General features: G+C 48.8%; 1 protein-coding gene across 1 annotated transcript in view; it reads left to right on the plus strand.

The window, feature by feature from the left end:
- LOC147728838 (uncharacterized) overlaps nucleotides 1–19,038 on the plus strand; it is a 1,063,528-nt gene that overhangs the window by 555,171 nt on the left and 489,319 nt on the right. The window contains exon 9 of the mRNA XM_086963349.1: nucleotides 18,134–18,211. Coding sequence (XP_086819475.1) covers nucleotides 18,134–18,211 — 78 coding nt within the window. The remainder of the gene's footprint in view (nucleotides 1–18,133; nucleotides 18,212–19,038) is intronic.

Below are 19,038 nucleotides of genomic sequence, written 5' to 3' on the forward strand. Positions count from 1 at the left end.
ATGAAAAAAAAGAAAATGAAATCTGGTTTGTCCTCCTGAGCAATTCAACGGTACAACTGAGAATATAGCAGGTGACAGAAGTACAGTAGAGCAGTGCCACATTGTAGCCTAACAAATGGTAAAGTATAACTACTAATTCGGTTGAAGTTCTTTCACATTAGCAATGGTTCTTTGTCAAGCAGAGTAAGAATATATCATCGACAACTGTGGAAAGAAAGAATGCGACAGTACAGGGCCTGTGTGGAATTATTGATAACTATATTCAACATAAGGTCTCTGTAGCCAGATACCCGAGAGCCTTGCTGGTCACTATAAATCCATTCACAACAACACTCAATGGGGTTGGTCTGGAAGGTGTCACGTTTACTCCCCGTGATCCAGTCGATGCAAATATGGTTCCACCTCCAAATGTCACCAACACCCAGAAGTGTAAACACAGGGTGTTCGAGGCATTAGGCGAGGGAGAAAAATAACAAACTAAAATAAAAAATGTGGGATGGGTAAAGGTAGGGTCAGCAGGGAAAGGATACCTGTAAGAGAAGACAAGACAGGCATCAGTGAAGTGATGTCCTAACATACAAGGGTACTCTCATATAGTCTCACTAAATAGTCTGCAAGTCTCCCGCCTACTCATGGGAAATGTAGTTTCATAGTACGGTAGGCGCTTAGGGGCTGCGTAACCTGACAGAAGGTATAGTAGATAGAAAAGGAGAAATTGCTTTTTTTCTAGGTGTCCCCTCACTCACCAGGGTTGCCCCTTGGTGACATGCTTCATCATTGGGGCCATCCCAGTCCTCTACGGCCTGGGGCGTGCTGCGACTTGCGAATTACGTAGGAGCACTTACAAATGACTATGTGTGGTGCAGATAGTGGAGTGGACTAAGTGATGTGTTAAGGGATCAATGTAGAAGCCGAGAGAGAGCAAAGAAATGCAGTCACAGTCAGAGAAAAAGGCAAGGGATACTGTATCTATGTGGTTGTAGTGGTCCTGTTGGAAGTGGTAAGTAAGTTGCCCGCAGAAAAAAAATCCTCCTATTAGCGGCACTCCTCCATTGCAGCCGACGCTTCGTCCACCGATGTTGGTCACCAGAAGACACCCTGTCCACTGCCTGCCTGATGCTGAATTGTGGCTCGCTACTGTGAAGCCTGACTCCATCCTTTTTTCCCCATTGCAGAGACTGAAACCCGGCCTGTAATTATTCAACGAAAAACAGGAAGTGATATAATATTACAACACCACTGATAAATAAATATAAGGTATGTAGGCTGTGGAGTGCAAAAAGTCACAATTTGTTTTTCCTAGTAGACAGACAGTACAATGTTTTTGAAAGTGCGTACTCTGAGTCACCTTTTGAAGGATAAATAAGTATGGGCAAATTAATGTAGCGGATCTTGCCCCTCAAGCTAGGTGTACTGTAAACTGTGTTTTAGAACAAAAATAGATCTTCCTAGCAGTGCTCCCACCCAAAAAACGAGGCCTAGCAGAAAACTGGAGACAAAACTTACTTTGAAAGTAAAAGTAGGCCGAAGTACCCTAATTACCCATTACCCCCCGTGGATTGTATTCAAACCACTTGCAAGCAACCAAGCAAAAGTAGCCATAGCCAGCATCGCTCCAAGACTCGAAATCCCCCCCACTCAAACACATGCAATAGAAATACTGCTAACCCTAACGAACCCTAAGTTAAGAATAGTGGCAAAGGCTTTCTTTAACTATGCCAAATCCCCCCTTTCCCACCATGGATTTTCTTCAAATGACTTGCAACCAAAATTACACATGCTCACGAGTGCTCTAAGACCCCAGAACTCAGTTTGAAAAATCTAGAACACCCCGATACACATGCAATCCTGCTGCTAGGGCTAACCCTAACGAACCCTAAGTTACAAAAAGTGCCAAAACTAAAGGCTTTTCCGCGCGGATTTTGTCCCAACCACTTCTACCCGGTATTAGACCTTCCCAGGAATGCCCCAAGACCCGGCAACCCACCCGCCAAGAAGCATAACACCCCCAAACAGGACAAAAGCAAACTCTCATACTTGCAATATTTCTGGGCCTTCGGTCCAAACGCGCTGCGTAGCTAGGCCATAAGTCGGGGTTGGCACGACGGATTTCCTGAAAAGCAAATGCAATCAAGATTAGAGTGTCCCAGCAGTGCTCCCAGACCACGAAACTCACCCGCAAACACCAGGAAGCCCCCCAAACAGGCCCCCGAAAACGCTACATAGAGCAAAATGTCTGAAATAGCCCAAAAAAAATCGGCCTGGATTTTGTCCCAACCACTTCTACCCGGTATTAGACCTTCCCAGGAATGCCCCAAGACCCGGCAACCCACCCGCCAAGAAGCATAACACCCCCAAACAGGCCAAAAGCAAACTCTCATACTTGCAATATTTCTGGGCCTTCGGTCCAAACGCGCTGCGTAGCTGGGCCATAAGTCGGGGTTGGCACGACGGATTTCCTGAAAAGCAAATGCAATCAAGATTAGAGTGTCCCAGCAATGCTCCCAGACCACGAAACTCACCCACAAACAGACGGAACCCCCCCTAAGAGCACCTCAAAGGCAAGCAAGTCATCAAAAACACAAAAAATTTTCCGCCTGGGATTTGGTCCAAAACACTTTTATCCGGTATTAGAGCTTCCCAGCAATGGCCCCAGAGCCGTCAACCCAGGAGAAAACGAGTAGAAGACCCCCAAACAGCCAAAGAGCAAAAGTACAAAAATGGGGACTTAGTCAATTTTTCACAAATTTCCCAAATCACTCCGCTCGCGCTCTGCAGCTAGGCCCTAAGTCCCCTCTGCCACCATGGATTTGCTTCAAACCTCTTGCAAAGTAAAGTAGATATAGCCAGCAGTGCTCCCAGACCACGAAACTCACCCAGAAACACCAGGAAGCCCCCCAAACAGGCCCCCGAAAACGCTACATAGAGCAAAATGTCAGAAATAGCCCAAAAAAAAATCGGCCTGGATTTAGTCCCAACCACTTCTACCCGGTATTAGACCTTCCCAGGAATGCCCCAAGACCCGGCAACCCACCCGCCAAGAAGTATAACACCCCCAAACAGGCCAAAAGCAAACTCTCATACTTGCAATATTTCTGGGCCTTCGGTCCAAACGCGCTGCGTAGCTAGGCCATAAGTCGGGGTTGGCACGACGGATTTCCTGAAAAGCAAATGCAATCAAGATTAGAGTGTCCCAGCAGTGCTCCCAGACCACGAAACTCACCCGCAAACACCAGGAAGCCCCCCAAACAGGCCCCCGAAAACGCTACATAGAGCAAAATGTCTGAAATAGCCCAAAAAAAATCGGCCTGGATTTTGTCCCAACCACTTCTACCCGGTATTAGAACTTCCCAGGAATGCCCCAAGACCCGGCAACCCACCCGCCAAGAAGCATAACACCCCCAAACAGGCCAAAAGCAAACTCTCATACTTGCAATATTTCTGGGCCTTCGGTCCAAACGCGCTGCGTAGCTGGGCCATAAGTCGGGGTTGGCACGACGGATTTCCTGAAAAGCAAATGCAATCAAGATTAGAGTGTCCCAGCAATGCTCCCAGACCACGAAACTCACCCACAAACAGACGGAACCCCCCCTAAGAGCACCTCAAAGGCAAGCAAGTCATCAAAAACACAAAAAAATTTCCGCCTGGGATTTGGTCCAAAACACTTTTATCCGGTATTAGAGCTTCCCAGCAATGGCCCCAGAGCCGTCAACCCAGGAGAAAACGAGTAGAAGACCCCCAAACAGCCAAAGAGCAAAAGTACAAAAATGGGGACTTAGTCAATTTTTCACAAATTTCCCAAATCACTCCGCTCGCGCTCTGCAGCTAGGCCCTAAGTCCCCTCTGCCACCATGGATTTGCTTCAAACCTCTTGCAAAGTAAAGTAGATATAGCCAGCAGTGCTCCCAGACCACGAAACTCACCCAGAAACACCAGGAAGCCCCCCAAACAGGCCCCCGAAAACGCTACATAGAGCAAAATGTCAGAAATAGCCCAAAAAAAAATCGGCCTGGATTTAGTCCCAACCACTTCTACCCGGTATTAGACCTTCCCAGGAATGCCCCAAGACCCGGCAACCCACCCGCCAAGAAGTATAACACCCCCAAACAGGCCAAAAGCAAACTCTCATACTTGCAATATTTCTGGGCCTTCGGTCCAAACGCGCTGCGTAGCTAGGCCATAAGTCGGGGTTGGCACGACGGATTTCCTGAAAAGCAAATGCAATCAAGATTAGAGTGTCCCAGCAGTGCTCCCAGACCACGAAACTCACCCGCAAACACCAGGAAGCCCCCCAAACAGGCCCCCGAAAACGCTACATAGAGCAAAATGTCTGAAATAGCCCAAAAAAAATCGGCCTGGATTTTGTCCCAACCACTTCTACCCGGTATTAGACCTTCCCAGGAATGCCCCAAGACCCGGCAACCCACCCGCCAAGAAGCATAACACCCCCAAACAGGACAAAAGCAAAATCTCATACTTGCAATATTTCTGGGCCTTCGGTCCAAACGCGCTGCGTAGCTAGGCCATAAGTCGGGGTTGGCACGACGGATTTCCTGAAAAGCAAATGCAATCAAGATTAGAGTGTCCCAGCAATGCTCTCAGACCACGAAACTCACCCACAAACAGACGGAACCCCCCCTAAGAGCACCTCAAAGGCAAGCAAGTCATCAAAAACACAAAAAAATTTCCGCCTCGGATTTGGCACAAACCACTTTTAGTGCTTCCCAGCAATGGCCCCAGACCCGTCAACTCACCTGCAAAGAGGTAGAACAACACCCCCACAAGTGCTGAGTCTTTCTTCATTGGGCGTAAACCAGCCCTCTGCTTTGATGGAAATAGGAGTCTGGAGGAGGAGGATAGAGGAGCATGTTCTTCTGAACTTGTGAACCTGAGGAATGCAGACTGCGGCACCTTCAAATAAATTAGCAAACAAGTGAAGACAGTTCTGCTGATGGGCTTGTCTTTGTGATTATCTGATTAAAGTTTGAATTATATTAACTGTGCACAACAAAGAAAGACAGACACACAGGAATAAAAGTGAAGGATGAAAAAGAAAGTTATTGATTCGTTGTCTCATTTTCAGGGCTCGAAGTCGGAATCACGGTCCAGGAATAAGAATAAGGCTTCGTCATCATACTCTGCGAATTCAGCCCGGGTGAGGTCAGTGCCACCTGACAGAGTAGAAATTCCCTCATCTATGGTGCTGGCCACCTCCTCTTCATCCGGCACGCTCTCTCGTACTCTTATATCTGGTGGTATGAGGTGCTGATTCATCTTGATCATTGTTAACCTCTCCACATTTTTGGGCGAGAGGCGGCTCCGTTTGGGAGTTACAATCCCACCAGCCGCACTGAAAACCCGTTCAGAAGACACACTTGCGAGTGGGCAAGACAAGTAGTTTAAAGCCAGGTTGGTGAGCTGTGGCCACAATTCTTTTTTCCCATGCCAATACGCCAATGGGTCAGAATTAACATAGACCTCTGTGGAGTCATTCAGATAGTCCTTCACCATCGACTCAAGGTCCTCCTCCAAGGTTCCTCCACTTTGCGTAGCTCTTGCTGTGCCTCTGACCTTTTGAGAACCAAACCCACGCAGAGCTAGCCAATCCTCTTCAGCCTCCAATGTTTCTGCTGTCTTTCGTGCAGATGATGCGGTTGCCGGTGTCTTTAACGGCTGAGAGGTCACTTGTGCCACAGCCACAGGTGCAGAAGTGGATTGTTTTGACTGGGGATGGCCTGCTGATGTACTGCCATTTCCTTCAATTTCCAGCCGTTCTGTTTCAAACTTCTTGGCTGACAAGGCTAGCCAACGTTTGTACTTTGTAACATCTTCATCAGCAAAAGGAAAGAATGCTCTGCCTGCCAGCGCCTTTTTGTAGCGTGGATCCAGAATAGTAGCACAAATGTAATGCTGTTCTGAGTGGATCTTTTGAAGACGTTCATCACCTTGTAGGAGCTCTAATAATTTCTCAGCCAGAAGCAAAGAGTCTTTCTTTTTGTCATCTTTTCGAAACACAGAACACACCTCCTTCAGTTGGTCCTCCAGCATGTACAACAATGGGATAGCTTTTCCCAAATTAGAGTCCTCCTTGCTGACTGCACGTGTGAAGACCTCAAAAGGACGAAGCATGCGTGTTAGGCTTTCAACTATGTTCCATTGCGGCCCACCCATCCTCCGCTCCTCTATACCCTCTTTCAAGAAATATTGATCGAGTTGCGTATACTGCTCATACAGACGCTCAAGCATGTAGAAGGTTGAGTTCCAACGTGTTACCACCTCCTGGATGAGTGCTTTCACTGGCATTTGACTTTGATATAGCATGCTCCTCAGCTGCTTGCGGGCCTTAAAAGAATGCCTGAAATGCTTGCATATTTTTCGGCAGTTCTCCAATACACTGTACGCTGCACTGCGTTTATTATCCAAGAATTTTTGGACAACCAGGTTTATACAGTGCGCCAAACACGGCACTCTGAAATAGTAACCGTCCCTCATGGCCTTAACTATATTGGAGCCATTGTCTGTGGAAACATAACCAACCTTGCGTTTTAGTGGGGACAGACAGTTAAGGACCTTTGTGTTAAAGACATCCAAAATGTTTTCTGCTGTGTGACGTTTCTCCAAACCAAACATGGCTAGTGTTGCATGTTTCCGAGCACCTTTAAAAACAATGTTAGTGTCAACACCTGAGTTTAGCTTTGCTTTAGCCCCTGAAAAAGAGACCCAGTGTGCAGTGATGCACATGTAATCAGCGCCTGCGCCACTGGTCCACATGTCTGTTGTCAGATGTATAGTGTGAACAGCACTCTTCTGCAAAGCTGCCCCAATCACCTTCAGAACATCTTCATGTAGTGCTGGAACCGCAACTCGGGCAAAATAGAACCGGCTAGGAACCTTCCATTTAGGGCAGAGCGCTGTCACTAATTCTAGAAAACCAACCCCTTCTACAAAAGAAAAAGGGAGAAGGTCCAGAGCTAGCATTTTAGCCAGCTTAGTGTTATACAGACGGGTCATTGGGTGGTTGCGTTCATATTGCGCTTCTGTAAACAACATCTTTTTAATGTTGCCCTGGACCAATGATTTACGGGATGATGATGATCTCTTCGACCCAGTTACGCTCGCTGATGAACTTTTCCGCATTGATGTCTCACTCTCTCCCACACTCTTAGTGTGGCTCCCATGGGGTGTGCTGCTGACATGGGAACTGGGTGTAAGTGAAGTGTTTGAATCGTCTTCTACCTCGTCATCAGCAGATGACAAATCAACGTTTTCATTACGTGCAATTCCGGCTTTCTTGACCGCCTCTAGGTGCGGAAACCATTCGACAGGGTGCCTTCTCTCAAGATGACCTCTCTGGCCTCCGGTACCATAGTTAGAACCAAGCTTACCACGACTAAATCGAAGCTTACAAAGGCTACAAATGGCTACGTTTTCCTTTTTTGGGCAAACACTAAAGAAGTCCCAAACTGGAGACTTGAAATGTCTTCGGGGGCCGGAGGAGGCGGCGATACTGGTGGTGGTGGTCCTGCTGCTAATGACAGATGAAGTGGAGGATGTGGATTGCCGAACTTCAGTACGTTTTGCACTTTCACCACCACGAATTGAGGTCGAGGACGAGGTGGGTACCTTCTTGCGAAGAAATATGGAAGCGGTAGGTTTTGGTGTACTACTTAACTCCAAATCTAATGATTCCATTTCCATTGCCTCCTCGCCGACATCGTCATCACGCTCAGCAGCTTCTCGGGATAGGGTCAAAATGTCTCTTTGCTGCATGCCCGGTGGGGCTGCAGTGACCTTTGTGATGACTGGCTCGTCGTCATCGTGAGAGGCTTCATCACCAGCAGTATCTGTCACTTCTTGTTGAGCCTCATCACACTCCATAGGTTTGAGTTTTTGGACGACCTTCCTTTTACGCTTAGGTAACGGTGTCAGATCATGGTGTGCCTCTGCCTCACTGTCAGACCGCAGTTGTGGTTCCCAAGACAGATCACTTGCACCAGAACGAGGTGGGCTTGAAGAAGATGTAGACACCCCCCTTGATCTTTTCCTTGCTAGGGATGTGGAAGACAATGAATGATCATCAGGAGGAGTGGCTTCCAATGATACCTCAGCTTCATTGTCGATTTCCAAATGTGCCCCTACTTCGGGAGGAACAACTATTGTGGGCACTTGTGAACGTCCATGCACCTTTGCTTGCGCATCTCCTTTTGCTGCCTCTCCTTCCACATGTACTTGGGCGTGTACTTGCACATGGTGTTGTTGTTGCGGCTGTGGTTGTTCAACACTTGTCAGATGAGTTACAACAACCTGTGTTGATTCAGGGACATTGCTGCTACTTTCTTGCGATGAGCCAACATCACTGGTCGATGGTGATTGGAGAAGTACACTGACTGCCTCTGAAGCACTCAAGGGCTTTGACTTAAGTTGGCGTGGTGGTGGAGGCACTGAACCCAATGGAGCAGGGGTGCTGCTCTCAGGTTGGTCCCCAGCAGATCCTGCTGCTGCAGGCGTACTTTTTTTTTTGCTCCCAAAAAAAGTGGCGGGTGGCACACCAGCCTCCTTGGTAACTTGCTTCTTCTGCTCCTTACTAGCAACTTTCTTGCTAGAGGAGCTACGGAGAACTTTCTTTGGGGCCATCTTCTTCAGAGCAGGTCAGACAGCAGGCCGCAGTTGCACGAATTGTAGAGTTGTCTGAGGCCAGACGTGACGTCGCGTGACGTTATGCTGCACACACACACCGCTGCAGGACTTCTTCCTGGCACTGGTGGTTCTCTTGAGTCTTGTGCACCTAAAAAAAATGGAAGACAGAGGAACATCAGTTCAGTTATAGAGCACAAAAAAATCGAAAAACACTGCAAAATCAGCACAATCCCAATCCATCCATGCCCTCCATAATGTTTAAATTCAAGACAACCCACAGAAAGACTAGGCCCATGCAAGACTCACTACCCCTGGCATAAATAAAGGTTGAAAAGTAGGCAAAATGGTTGGAGGCCTAACAACAAAGCCTGCATTCAAAATGGCCACTTGCCTGCCAGCACATGGCCAGTGCCTGTAGCTGCACTCAAAATGGCCACCAGCCACATGGCATGTCCCTCCCCATGAACACCCCCAAAAATCGAAAAACACTGCAAAATCAGCACAATCCCATTCCATCCATGGCCTCTCCATGATGTTTAAATTCAAGACAGCCCACAGAAAGACTAGGCCCATGCTAGACTCAAATACCCCTGGTGAAAAGGCCACAAGTACAGGCCCAAAAATCGAAAAACACTGCAAAATCAGCACAATCCCATTCCATCCGTGGCCTCTCCATGATGTTTAAATTCAAGACAGCCCACAGAAAGACTAGGCCCATGCTAGACTCAAATACCCCTGGTGAAAAGGCCACAAGTACAGGCCCAAAAATCGAAAAACACTGCAAAATCATCACAATCCCATTCCATCCATGGCCTCCATGATGTTTAAATTCAAGACAGCCCACAGAAAGACTAGGCCCATGCTAGACTCAAATACCCCTGGTGAAAAGGCCACAAGTACAGGCCCAAAAATCGAAAAACACTGCAAAATCAGCACAATCCCATTCCATCCATGGCCTCCATGATGTTTAAATTCAAGACAGCCCACAGAAAGACTAGGCCCATGCTAGACTCAAATACCCCTGGTGAAAAGGCCACAAGTACAGGCCCAAAAATCGAAAAACACTGCAAAATCAGCACAATCCCATTCCATCCATGGCCTCTCCATGATGTTTAAATTCAAGACAGCCCACAGAAAGACTAGGCCCATGCTAGACTCAAATACCCCTGGTGAAAAGGCCACAAGTACAGGCCCAAAAATCGAAAAACACTGCAAAATCATCACAATCCCATTCCATCCATGGCCTCCATGATGTTTAAATTCAAGACAGCCCACAGAAAGACTAGGCCCATGCTAGACTCAAATACCCCTGGTGAAAAGGCCACAAGTACAGGCCCAAAAATCGAAAAACACTGCAAAATCAGCACAATCCCATTCCATCCATGGCCTCTCCATGATGTTTAAATTCAAGACAGCCCACAGAAAGACTAGGCCCATGCTAGACTCAAATACCCCTGGTGAAAAGGCCACAAGTACAGGCCCAAAAATCGAAAAACACTGCAAAATCAGCACAATCCCATTCCATCCATGGCCTCCATGATGTTTAAATTCAAGACAGCCCACAGAAAGACTAGGCCCATGCTAGACTCAAATACCCCTGGTGAAAAGGCCACAAGTACAGGCCCAAAAATCGAAAAACACTGCAAAATCAGCACAATCCCATTCCATCCATGGCCTCTCCATGATGTTTAAATTCAAGACAGCCCACAGAAAGACTAGGCCCATGCTAGACTCAAATACCCCTGGTGAAAAGGCCACAAGTACAGGCCCAAAAATCGAAAAACACTGCAAAATCAGCACAATCCCATTCCATCCGTGGCCTCTCCATGATGTTTAAATTCAAGACAGCCCACAGAAAGACTAGGCCCATGCTAGACTCAAATACCCCTGGTGAAAAGGCCACAAGTACAGGCCCAAAAATCGAAAAACACTGCAAAATCATCACAATCCCATTCAATCCATGGCCTCCATGATGTTTAAATTCAAGACAGCCCACAGAAAGACTAGGCCCATGCTAGACTCAAATACCCCTGGTGAAAAGGCCACAAGTACAGGCCCAAAAATCGAAAAACACTGCAAAATCAGCACAATCCCATTCCATCCATGGCCTCTCCATGATGTTTAAATTCAAGACAGCCCACAGAAAGACTAGGCCCATGCTAGACTCAAATACCCCTGGTGAAAAGGCCACAAGTACAGGCCCAAAAATCGAAAAACACTGCAAAATCAGCACAATCCCATTCCATCCGTGGCCTCTCCATGATGTTTAAATTCAAGACAGCCCACAGAAAGACTAGGCCCATGCTAGACTCAAATACCCCTGGTGAAAAGGCCACAAGTACAGGCCCAAAAATCGAAAAACACTGCAAAATCATCACAATCCCATTCAATCCATGGCCTCCATGATGTTTAAATTCAAGACAACCCACAGAAATACTAGGCCCATGCAAGACTCACTACCCCTGGCATAAATAAAGGTTGAAAAGTAGGCAAAATGGTTGGAGGCCTAACAACAAAGCCTGCATTCAAAATGGCCACTTGCCTGCCAGCACATGGCCAGTGCCTGTAGCTGCACTCAAAATGGCCACCAGCCACATGGCATGTCCCTCCCCATGAACACCCCCAAAAATCGAAAAACACTGCAAAATCAGCACAATCCCATTCCATCCATGGCCTCCATGATGTTTAAATTCAAGACAGCCCACAGAAAGACTAGGCCCATGCTAGACTCAAATACCCCTGGTGAAAAGGCCACAAGTACAGGCCCAAAAATCGAAAAACACTGCAAAATCAGCACAATCCCATCCCATCCATGGCCTCTCCATGATGTTTAAATTCAAGACAGCCCACAGAAAGACTAGGCCCATGCTAGACTCAAATACCCATGGTGAAAAGGCCACAAGTACAGGCCCAAAAATCGAAAAACACTGCAAAATCAGCACAATCCCATTCCATCCGTGGCCTCTCCATGATGTTTAAATTCAAGACAGCCCACAGAAAGACTAGGCCCATGCTAGACTCAAATACCCCTGGTGAAAAGGCCACAAGTACAGGCCCAAAAATCGAAAAACACTGCAAAATCATCACAATCCCATTCAATCCATGGCCTCCATGATGTTTAAATTCAAGACAACCCACAGAAATACTAGGCCCATGCAAGACTCACTACCCCTGGCATAAATAAAGGTTGAAAAGTAGGCAAAATGGTTGGAGGCCTAACAACAAAGCCTGCATTCAAAATGGCCACTTGCCTGCCAGCACATGGCCAGTGCCTGTAGCTGCACTCAAAATGGCCACCAGCCACATGGCATGTCCCTCCCCATGAACACCCCCAAAAATCGAAAAACACTGCAAAATCAGCACAATCCCATTCCATCCATGGCCTCCATGATGTTTAAATTCAAGACAGCCCACAGAAAGACTAGGCCCATGCTAGACTCAAATACCCCTGGTCAAGGCCCCAACAACAGGTCAAAAATCGAAAAACACAAAATTTTACAAAAAAAAAAAATCGAAAAACACAGAAAAATCAGCACAATCCCAATTCATCTATGGCCTCCATGATGTTTAAGTTCAAGACAACCCACAGAAAGAATCAGTCCACCCACCACTGAGTACCCCTGGGAAAAGGCCCCAAAACAGCCCAAAAATCGAAAATCCCAAAATTTTAGTTGCAGCAACTGTAATGCCCCAAACAAACTTACTTGTAAAATTTCTAATCCAACAGTGATCCAAAGAAAGTCAAAAAGGCCTCAAATCCAAAGATCCAGCAGCATCCACAAAAGGTAATCCTTCCAGGTCCACATCCGAATGAAAAGTGACCAGGAGATGGACAAAGCACTGGGAGGAGCCTGCTGAACAGGAACAGGAAGTTGAAGACTATGGGGCACTTCCTTCCTCCCACCCCCCTGCCCCCCTCCCCAAAATGGACTCCTCGCTAAAAAAGTGCAGGCAAATGTCAAACTAAGGAGTTATTCACATAAAAATCATCATTTCTAGAAGGTTTATGCTGCTTGCTGGTGGATTTCTTGTGCAGAATTGCAAATTTATATTTTCGCGCGCCGCATCTCAAATCTCGCAATTGCGAAGTACCGCGAGACGTGATCTCGTCGTACTCGCGTTGACAAACTATCGCTGGCAAGCCGCGATGACGTAATCGCGCTCGCCAATTCCCGCGGGATCACACAGCAAGATCCAAAATGGCGCAGCACTCGCAAACTATCGAAAAAAACAACTCGGCAAACGATGATAAACGCCGCGCGCCGCAAAAATTGTATCACCAACGCCGCGCGCCGCCAAAAAAATCCGCTGCGTGCGAATTTGCGGATTTTGCGGGAAATCCGCAAATCTCGCGGATTGCGGATTTCCCGAAAATCCGCAAAATCCGCGAGCGGAACGGATTTTCCGCCCACGCTTAGTTGCCGGTCGTTCGCGTGAGTACCGCATAGCAGTTTTTGGAGCCTTTTAAAAGTGTTGTTTGTTTCTTTTTTCCCTTGCATTCCTTCTTGGCTGTGGCTGGGTGCATGGTGCTTGTTCTGGGCTCGTGCTGTTTGCTGTCTGCTGCCTGGGTTCCTCGTTGACAGGCTTGCTTGCTTGCTTTCCTGGTTTTGCCTTGCTGGGGGTGTTTGGCTGCCTCTGGTTCCCTGCTGTTCTCTGCCATGGGGAAGCATGCTGATAAGCGCAAGCATCTTGCGGAGGCCTCATCTTCTTCAGATTCCTCCTCCTCTTCTCCTTCGCCTAGACGTTCACGGCGTCATTCCAGGGGTGGTGATGCCAGGTTGAAGGCCCTGATTAAGGAGACTTTGTTGGAGATGGGGGGTCCCAGGTCCAAGGCATCCAAGGCCAAGTCCAAGTCGCGGTCCAGAGGTGTTCCGCCTCCGTCTTCTTCTTCTTCTTCTTCTTCCTCTGGTTCGGAGGAGGATGGTTTGGATGCTGATTTGATTAAAGGCAAATATATCGATAAGGATATGTTGCCGGACTTGTTGAGCCATGTTAAGGCGAATATGGGGTTTCCTGCGGATGATGTCCCTGGTACTTCTGGGGGTTCCTTGCTTAGCCAGTTCCAGTACACTGCGCCAGTGGTTATGCCTGTTCATCCATGTGTGAAGGAGGTTTTGGATCGGGAATGGAAGGATCCGGATCGCATCCTGCTTCCTCGCTTCATGGCCAAGCTGTATCCTCTTTAGGATATGGCTAAGGATTTGCCGGACTCTGTTCCTGTGGATTCTTTTGTGGCGAGTCTGGTGGGGCGCACCTCTTTGGCCGAGGAGGCTGTTGTGAGTGATCCTATTGATAAGAGGGTGGACGCGTCCCTTCCTAAGGTGTATTCTGGTTCCCATCTGGCGCTGCAGGCTGGCATTTACTGGACTTATTTGGCTCAGTCTTTGCTTTCGGACATGAAGACTTTGTATGGTTCCGTGGACTGTTCTGACATTCTGGCTCACATTGAGCGTCAGGTGGAGTTTCTATCGGACGTTTCCTTCAATGTGGTGCGTGCCTCTGCTCTGTCGGGGGGTGCTTGCATTGCTGCTCGTAGGAACGTGGTCCTCAAGGACTGGAGGACCGATTCGGCCCAGAAGCCTGCTGTCCTTGGTTTGCCCTTTCAGGGTTCCATGTTGTTTGGTGCGAAGTTGGATGGCAAGCTTCATCGGCTTTTCAAGGAGAAGAAACATTCCTCCTCTTTCAAGCTGCCCTCGGCTGCTCCTGCTTTTTCTAAACCGAAGCCTTTCTTTTGGACTCTTCTCACAGGCAGTTTTCCAGGGGTCGTGGTCGTTTTCAGCCTGGTCGGGGTCGGGACAAGAAGGCGTAGTCCCCTCCTGCGAAGCCTCATTCCTGACTATCTGGGGTCCGAGGTCGGATCCTTGGTAGGAGGTCGGCTTCGGTTATTTCTTCCGGCCTGGATGTCCTCCTGTTCAGACTTATGGGTCATGGACGTGATCCGTTTGGGGTACCTGGTGGAGTTCTCAAGCCCGCCTCCGGACTCAGGGGTCCGTCCGACTCCTTGGCCGTCCTGCCAGTCCAAACGTGCGGAACTGTCTCTGGAGGCTCAGTCTCTGTTGGACAAGGGGGCTGTTCAAGTAGTTCCTCCGGGGGAGCTGGGTCGGGGGTTTTACTCCATCACTTTTCTGGTGCCCAAGGTGACTGGGGGGTTTCGCCTTTTTCTAGATCTCAAGGCCCTGAACAATTTTGTGATTCGGATTCCATTCAAGATGGAGACTCTTCAGCGGGTAATTCCCCTGGTTCTCCAGGGTAATTACATAAGCGCTCTGGACCTTCAGGATGCCTATTATCATGTGCCTGTCCATCCTCTCTCCCGCCCCTTCCTGCGATTTTGTCTTCTGGGGGTCCATTACCAGTTTGTGGTTCTTCCATTTGGCCTGAGGTTGGCTCCCAGGGTGTTTACTTAGGTGGTCGCCCCCTTGGTGGCTTTCTTGCACCTCCAGGGGATGATGGTTTATCCGTATCTGGACGACTGGCTCCTACATGCTCCCTCCGCGGAGCGGTTGTTGGCGGATCAGAGGTTGGTGTGTGTGGCCTTGAGGGACCATGGGTTCCTGTTGAATCTCCCCAAATGCCAGCTTCTCCCGTCACGGGACTTGCAGTTCATAGGGGCCCGTTTCCGCACTGATTTGAATCGGGTGTTCCTGCCGGTGGCTCGTGCTGTGACCCTGTGTTCCCTGGCTCTTCGGTTTCTGGTGGGGAGGTCCTTTCGGGTCTGTCTTTGGTTGCGCCTTCTGGGGTTGATGGCGGCCACGGTGTTCACGGTGCCTTGGGCGCGTTTCCATCTTTGTCCTCTGTGGTCCTACCTTCTGGCTCGGTAGGATCCTTTGTTAGGGGACTTTTCTCTTTTGGTTCCTGTCTCCCTGTCTGTCCTTCCTACCCTGCGTTGGTGGTCTCTGTCGTCCAATCTGGCCAGGGGCTTGCCTTTGCAGTGTCCACCTCCGGTGGTTCTTATGATGGATGCCAGCGCTCTGGCTGGGGGGCGACTTTGGGGTCGGCGTGCCTTCAGGGTCGGTGATCCCTACTGGAGGGTCGTCGGTCTTCGAACTGGCGGGAGTTGTCTGCTGTGTGTCGGGCTGTCCGGGGGTTTCGGCTCCTTCTGATCGGCCAGCATGTGTTGGTTCAGTTGGACAACTCGGTGACGGTGGCCTACTTGAATCACCAGGGCGGTATCCATTCTCGGTCCCTGAACGCAGTGGTGTCCCCCTTGTTTTACTGGGCGGAGTGCCATCTTTTGTCCCTGGCGGCTGTACATGTCCGGGGGGTGGACAATGGGGTGGCGGATGCCCTCAGTCATTCTTTTTCTTGCCTCCCTGGAGTTGGCTTGACACCGGCGGCCTTTCGTCAGGTGTGCAGGAGGTTTGGTCTTCCCTTTCTGGACCTCTATGCTTCCCGGCTCAATGCGCAGCTTCCCCGGTTCTTCTCCCGGATTCCTGAGGAGGGGTCTTTGGGGGTGGATGCACTGTCCCTTCCTTGGCCTGCTCGCCTGCTTTACGCCTTTCCCCCTCTGGTTCTGATTTCTCGATTTCTGTCTCGGCTGCTGTTGGAGGATCGGGAAGTGGTGGTGGTGGTGCCTTTCTGGCCCTGCAGGTCGTGGTTTCCCACTCTGATGCTGTTGGCTGTTCGGGGCCCGTGGCTCTTCCCCTTCCCTCCGTCTCCGTTGAGGCCCTCTCTGATGTTGCCCCTGCGTCGGCTTCGGCTGTCGGTTTGGCGGTTGAGAGGCAGGGGTGGCGGAATAGGGGCCTCCCTGAGCATTTAGCCTTGGCTATTCAGCGGTCTCGGAAGCCTTCTACCCTTCAGTCCTATGGTCGGCATTGGGGTAACTTTGAGCGTTGGTGTCTTGCACTGGCATTGTCTCCCTTGGTTTGTCCTTTGCCGGATGTTCTTCAGTTTCTTTGGGATGGGTTCGAGAAGCGTTTGTCTGTCTCTACTCTCCGGGCTCAATGGTCTGCTATCCGTGCCTTTTGTGCTCCTTGGGGGAACCTGCCTGATTTTGATGGTTTGTTGCGCAGTTTTGCGATTTCCTGTCCTGTGGTGCTTCCTTCTTTTCCTCTTTGGGATCTTCCCCTGGTTTTGAGGGTTTTGGTTTCTGCTCCCTTTGAGCCTTTGGAGGAGGTTGATATGAAGTTTGTCACCCTGAAGGTTGTTTTTTTGGTGGCTATCACTTTTGCTCGTCGCCTGGAGGAACTGGGTGCTTTGATGGCTCTGGAGCCTTTTCTGTCTTTTTCTGCTGATGGGGTGGTTCTTCATCTGGATTCCTCCTTCATTCCTAAGGTTTCGTCCTAATTTCATCGCTCTCAGGAGCTGGTCCTGCCGGCTTTGGATTCGGCTCAGGTGGACGCGGACGACCTTCCTTGGTCCTTGCTGGATGTTTGCCGGGCTTTGCGGGTTTATGTTGATCGGACCCATGCCTTTCGGCTTTCTGACTCCCTGTTTGTTTCTTTTGGTGCAGTCTCCAGGGGTTTCTGTGCTTCTTCTGCTTTCATTGGGCGTTGGTTGAAGCAGGTTATTGTTCTTGCCTATTCTCTTTCTGGTTCTCCTCCCCCGGCTGGGGTGCAGGGGGGTTCTACTAGGGGGGTGGCTGCTTCCTGGGCGGAGGTTCGTGGTGTGTCCCTTTCGGAGATTTGCCGGGCCGCCACTTAGGCTTCTGCTAATACCTTTGTTAGGCATTATCGTATTCAGAATGTTCTGGGTGATGACACTAACTTTGGTTTGGGAGTTCTTAAGGCTGTGTGTTCCTGATACCCCTTGTTTCCTTCTACTGTGCTGTTATTTGCAATAAATTGCTGGCTTTGCTGTACAGTTGTGTCCTGGTGGTTTGTTGTTTGATGACGGCCGGTTGCTGCTTGGGTATTCTCACTATTCAGTACGAAGGGGACGAGGACAGGAGGGACCTGGGGCTAATGTCCTATTACTTACCGGTAATCTTCATTACTCCGGGTCCCGTTGTCCTCGTCCCCTTCGTGCCATTCCTCCCTCCCTCCCGGGCTTTCCGGCCCTCATCTTGGGCTTGGTGGTTCAGGAGGCATGCTGGGTACTGTACCCTTGTGTACTCCCTATAGGGAGAGGGAGGGGCGTACCAGCATCCCTGCTTTTCTTTTTTCTGTCGTTGAGATGGTTAATCTCACTATTAAGTACGAAGGGGACGAGGACAATGGGACCCGGAGTAATGAAGATTACCGGTAAGTAATAGGACATTTCCATTGCTTGCTTGGGGCCCTCTGCACCTCTGATATGCTGCTGCCAACTTCCTGCTTGAATGCTGACCACAAAGGTGGGGAAACAAGTTGAAACAAAAAGATTGAACTGACCATGATGCTCTGTTTTGAAAACCAGTAAACTTCCACTTGACTCCATTTGAAATCGAAACGCCTTTCATTCTTCTGTCAGTGATCTTGTTCAGCAGGTCAAAATGGTCTTCTTTTGTGGCTCAGTTATAAAGCTCTCGTATTTTAGTTCTGTTGTTTTGCTGACTAGCATATTTTTCTTTCTTCAGGAAACATCCAATTTTTACTTCATGGCCACTGGAAAAGGTTGATTTTCTCGTTCACTGCTGCCTTCAACGATATTACAGGTCTGTAAGAAAATGAACAATGTTTAAAATATGCAAAATGTTTGTGACTTCATGAATGAAGTTTCATATGCTCAGTATCTGCTGTGGACCGTGGCACCCCTAAAACACTCTGCTGCCACAGGAATGTTGTAGATATCCCAAGAAGTTCTATTGGAGGCCCAACCAATGTATTCTTGTGTAATGAAACTAAAGAAGCAGTGGGGTCGCAGATTGAAAGTGAAAGTGAAAGGAATGTGGGATTTGTATCTGCGGAAGCGTGGGAGTCCAAAGACACCGCTGTCAGCTACTGTCACACATGCTCTCACCTCTCATTGATTTCCCATATGTTGACGTTTCCACATGTGTATCGAATTGCTTTGCAAGGATATATGATCAAATCGCAAATAACACTGCTGTGAATCTATGAAGAAAGTGTCTGACATTCCCGCCCAGAGTACAACAAGCATTTGCAATGCAATAGGTCTCGCATTTACGAGAATTTAATCTAGTGTCATTTAAAAGCTCAAACTCTCCTAAATGCCAGACCTGTTTCACTTCAAAGAAGCAGCCGCCATTGTCTGGGGCTGCTTGGAAGTGAAAGCCCGCAATGCGGGGAAAGCATGTCGTGCCTGCACTAGGAGAAACCGATTAAAGAAAAGAGTGCCTACAGACTAAATAAGACATACATTGCTGCAACAGAAGTAAAAGGGTCCGTCCCCATGGGAGGATAATAATGCAGACAAGGTGGTACCAAGGAGGGACTAACAATGACTCGCCAGCCAGCGTTTAGGAAGGACAATGACACAAGCCAATGACAAATATCGGTGGAGAATAGGCGGAGCTTCAAA

Source organism: Lissotriton vulgaris, chromosome 3_1 (assembly GCF_964263255.1).
Source record: "Lissotriton vulgaris chromosome 3_1, aLisVul1.2, whole genome shotgun sequence".
Taxonomy (NCBI): Eukaryota; Metazoa; Chordata; class Amphibia; order Caudata; family Salamandridae; genus Lissotriton; species Lissotriton vulgaris.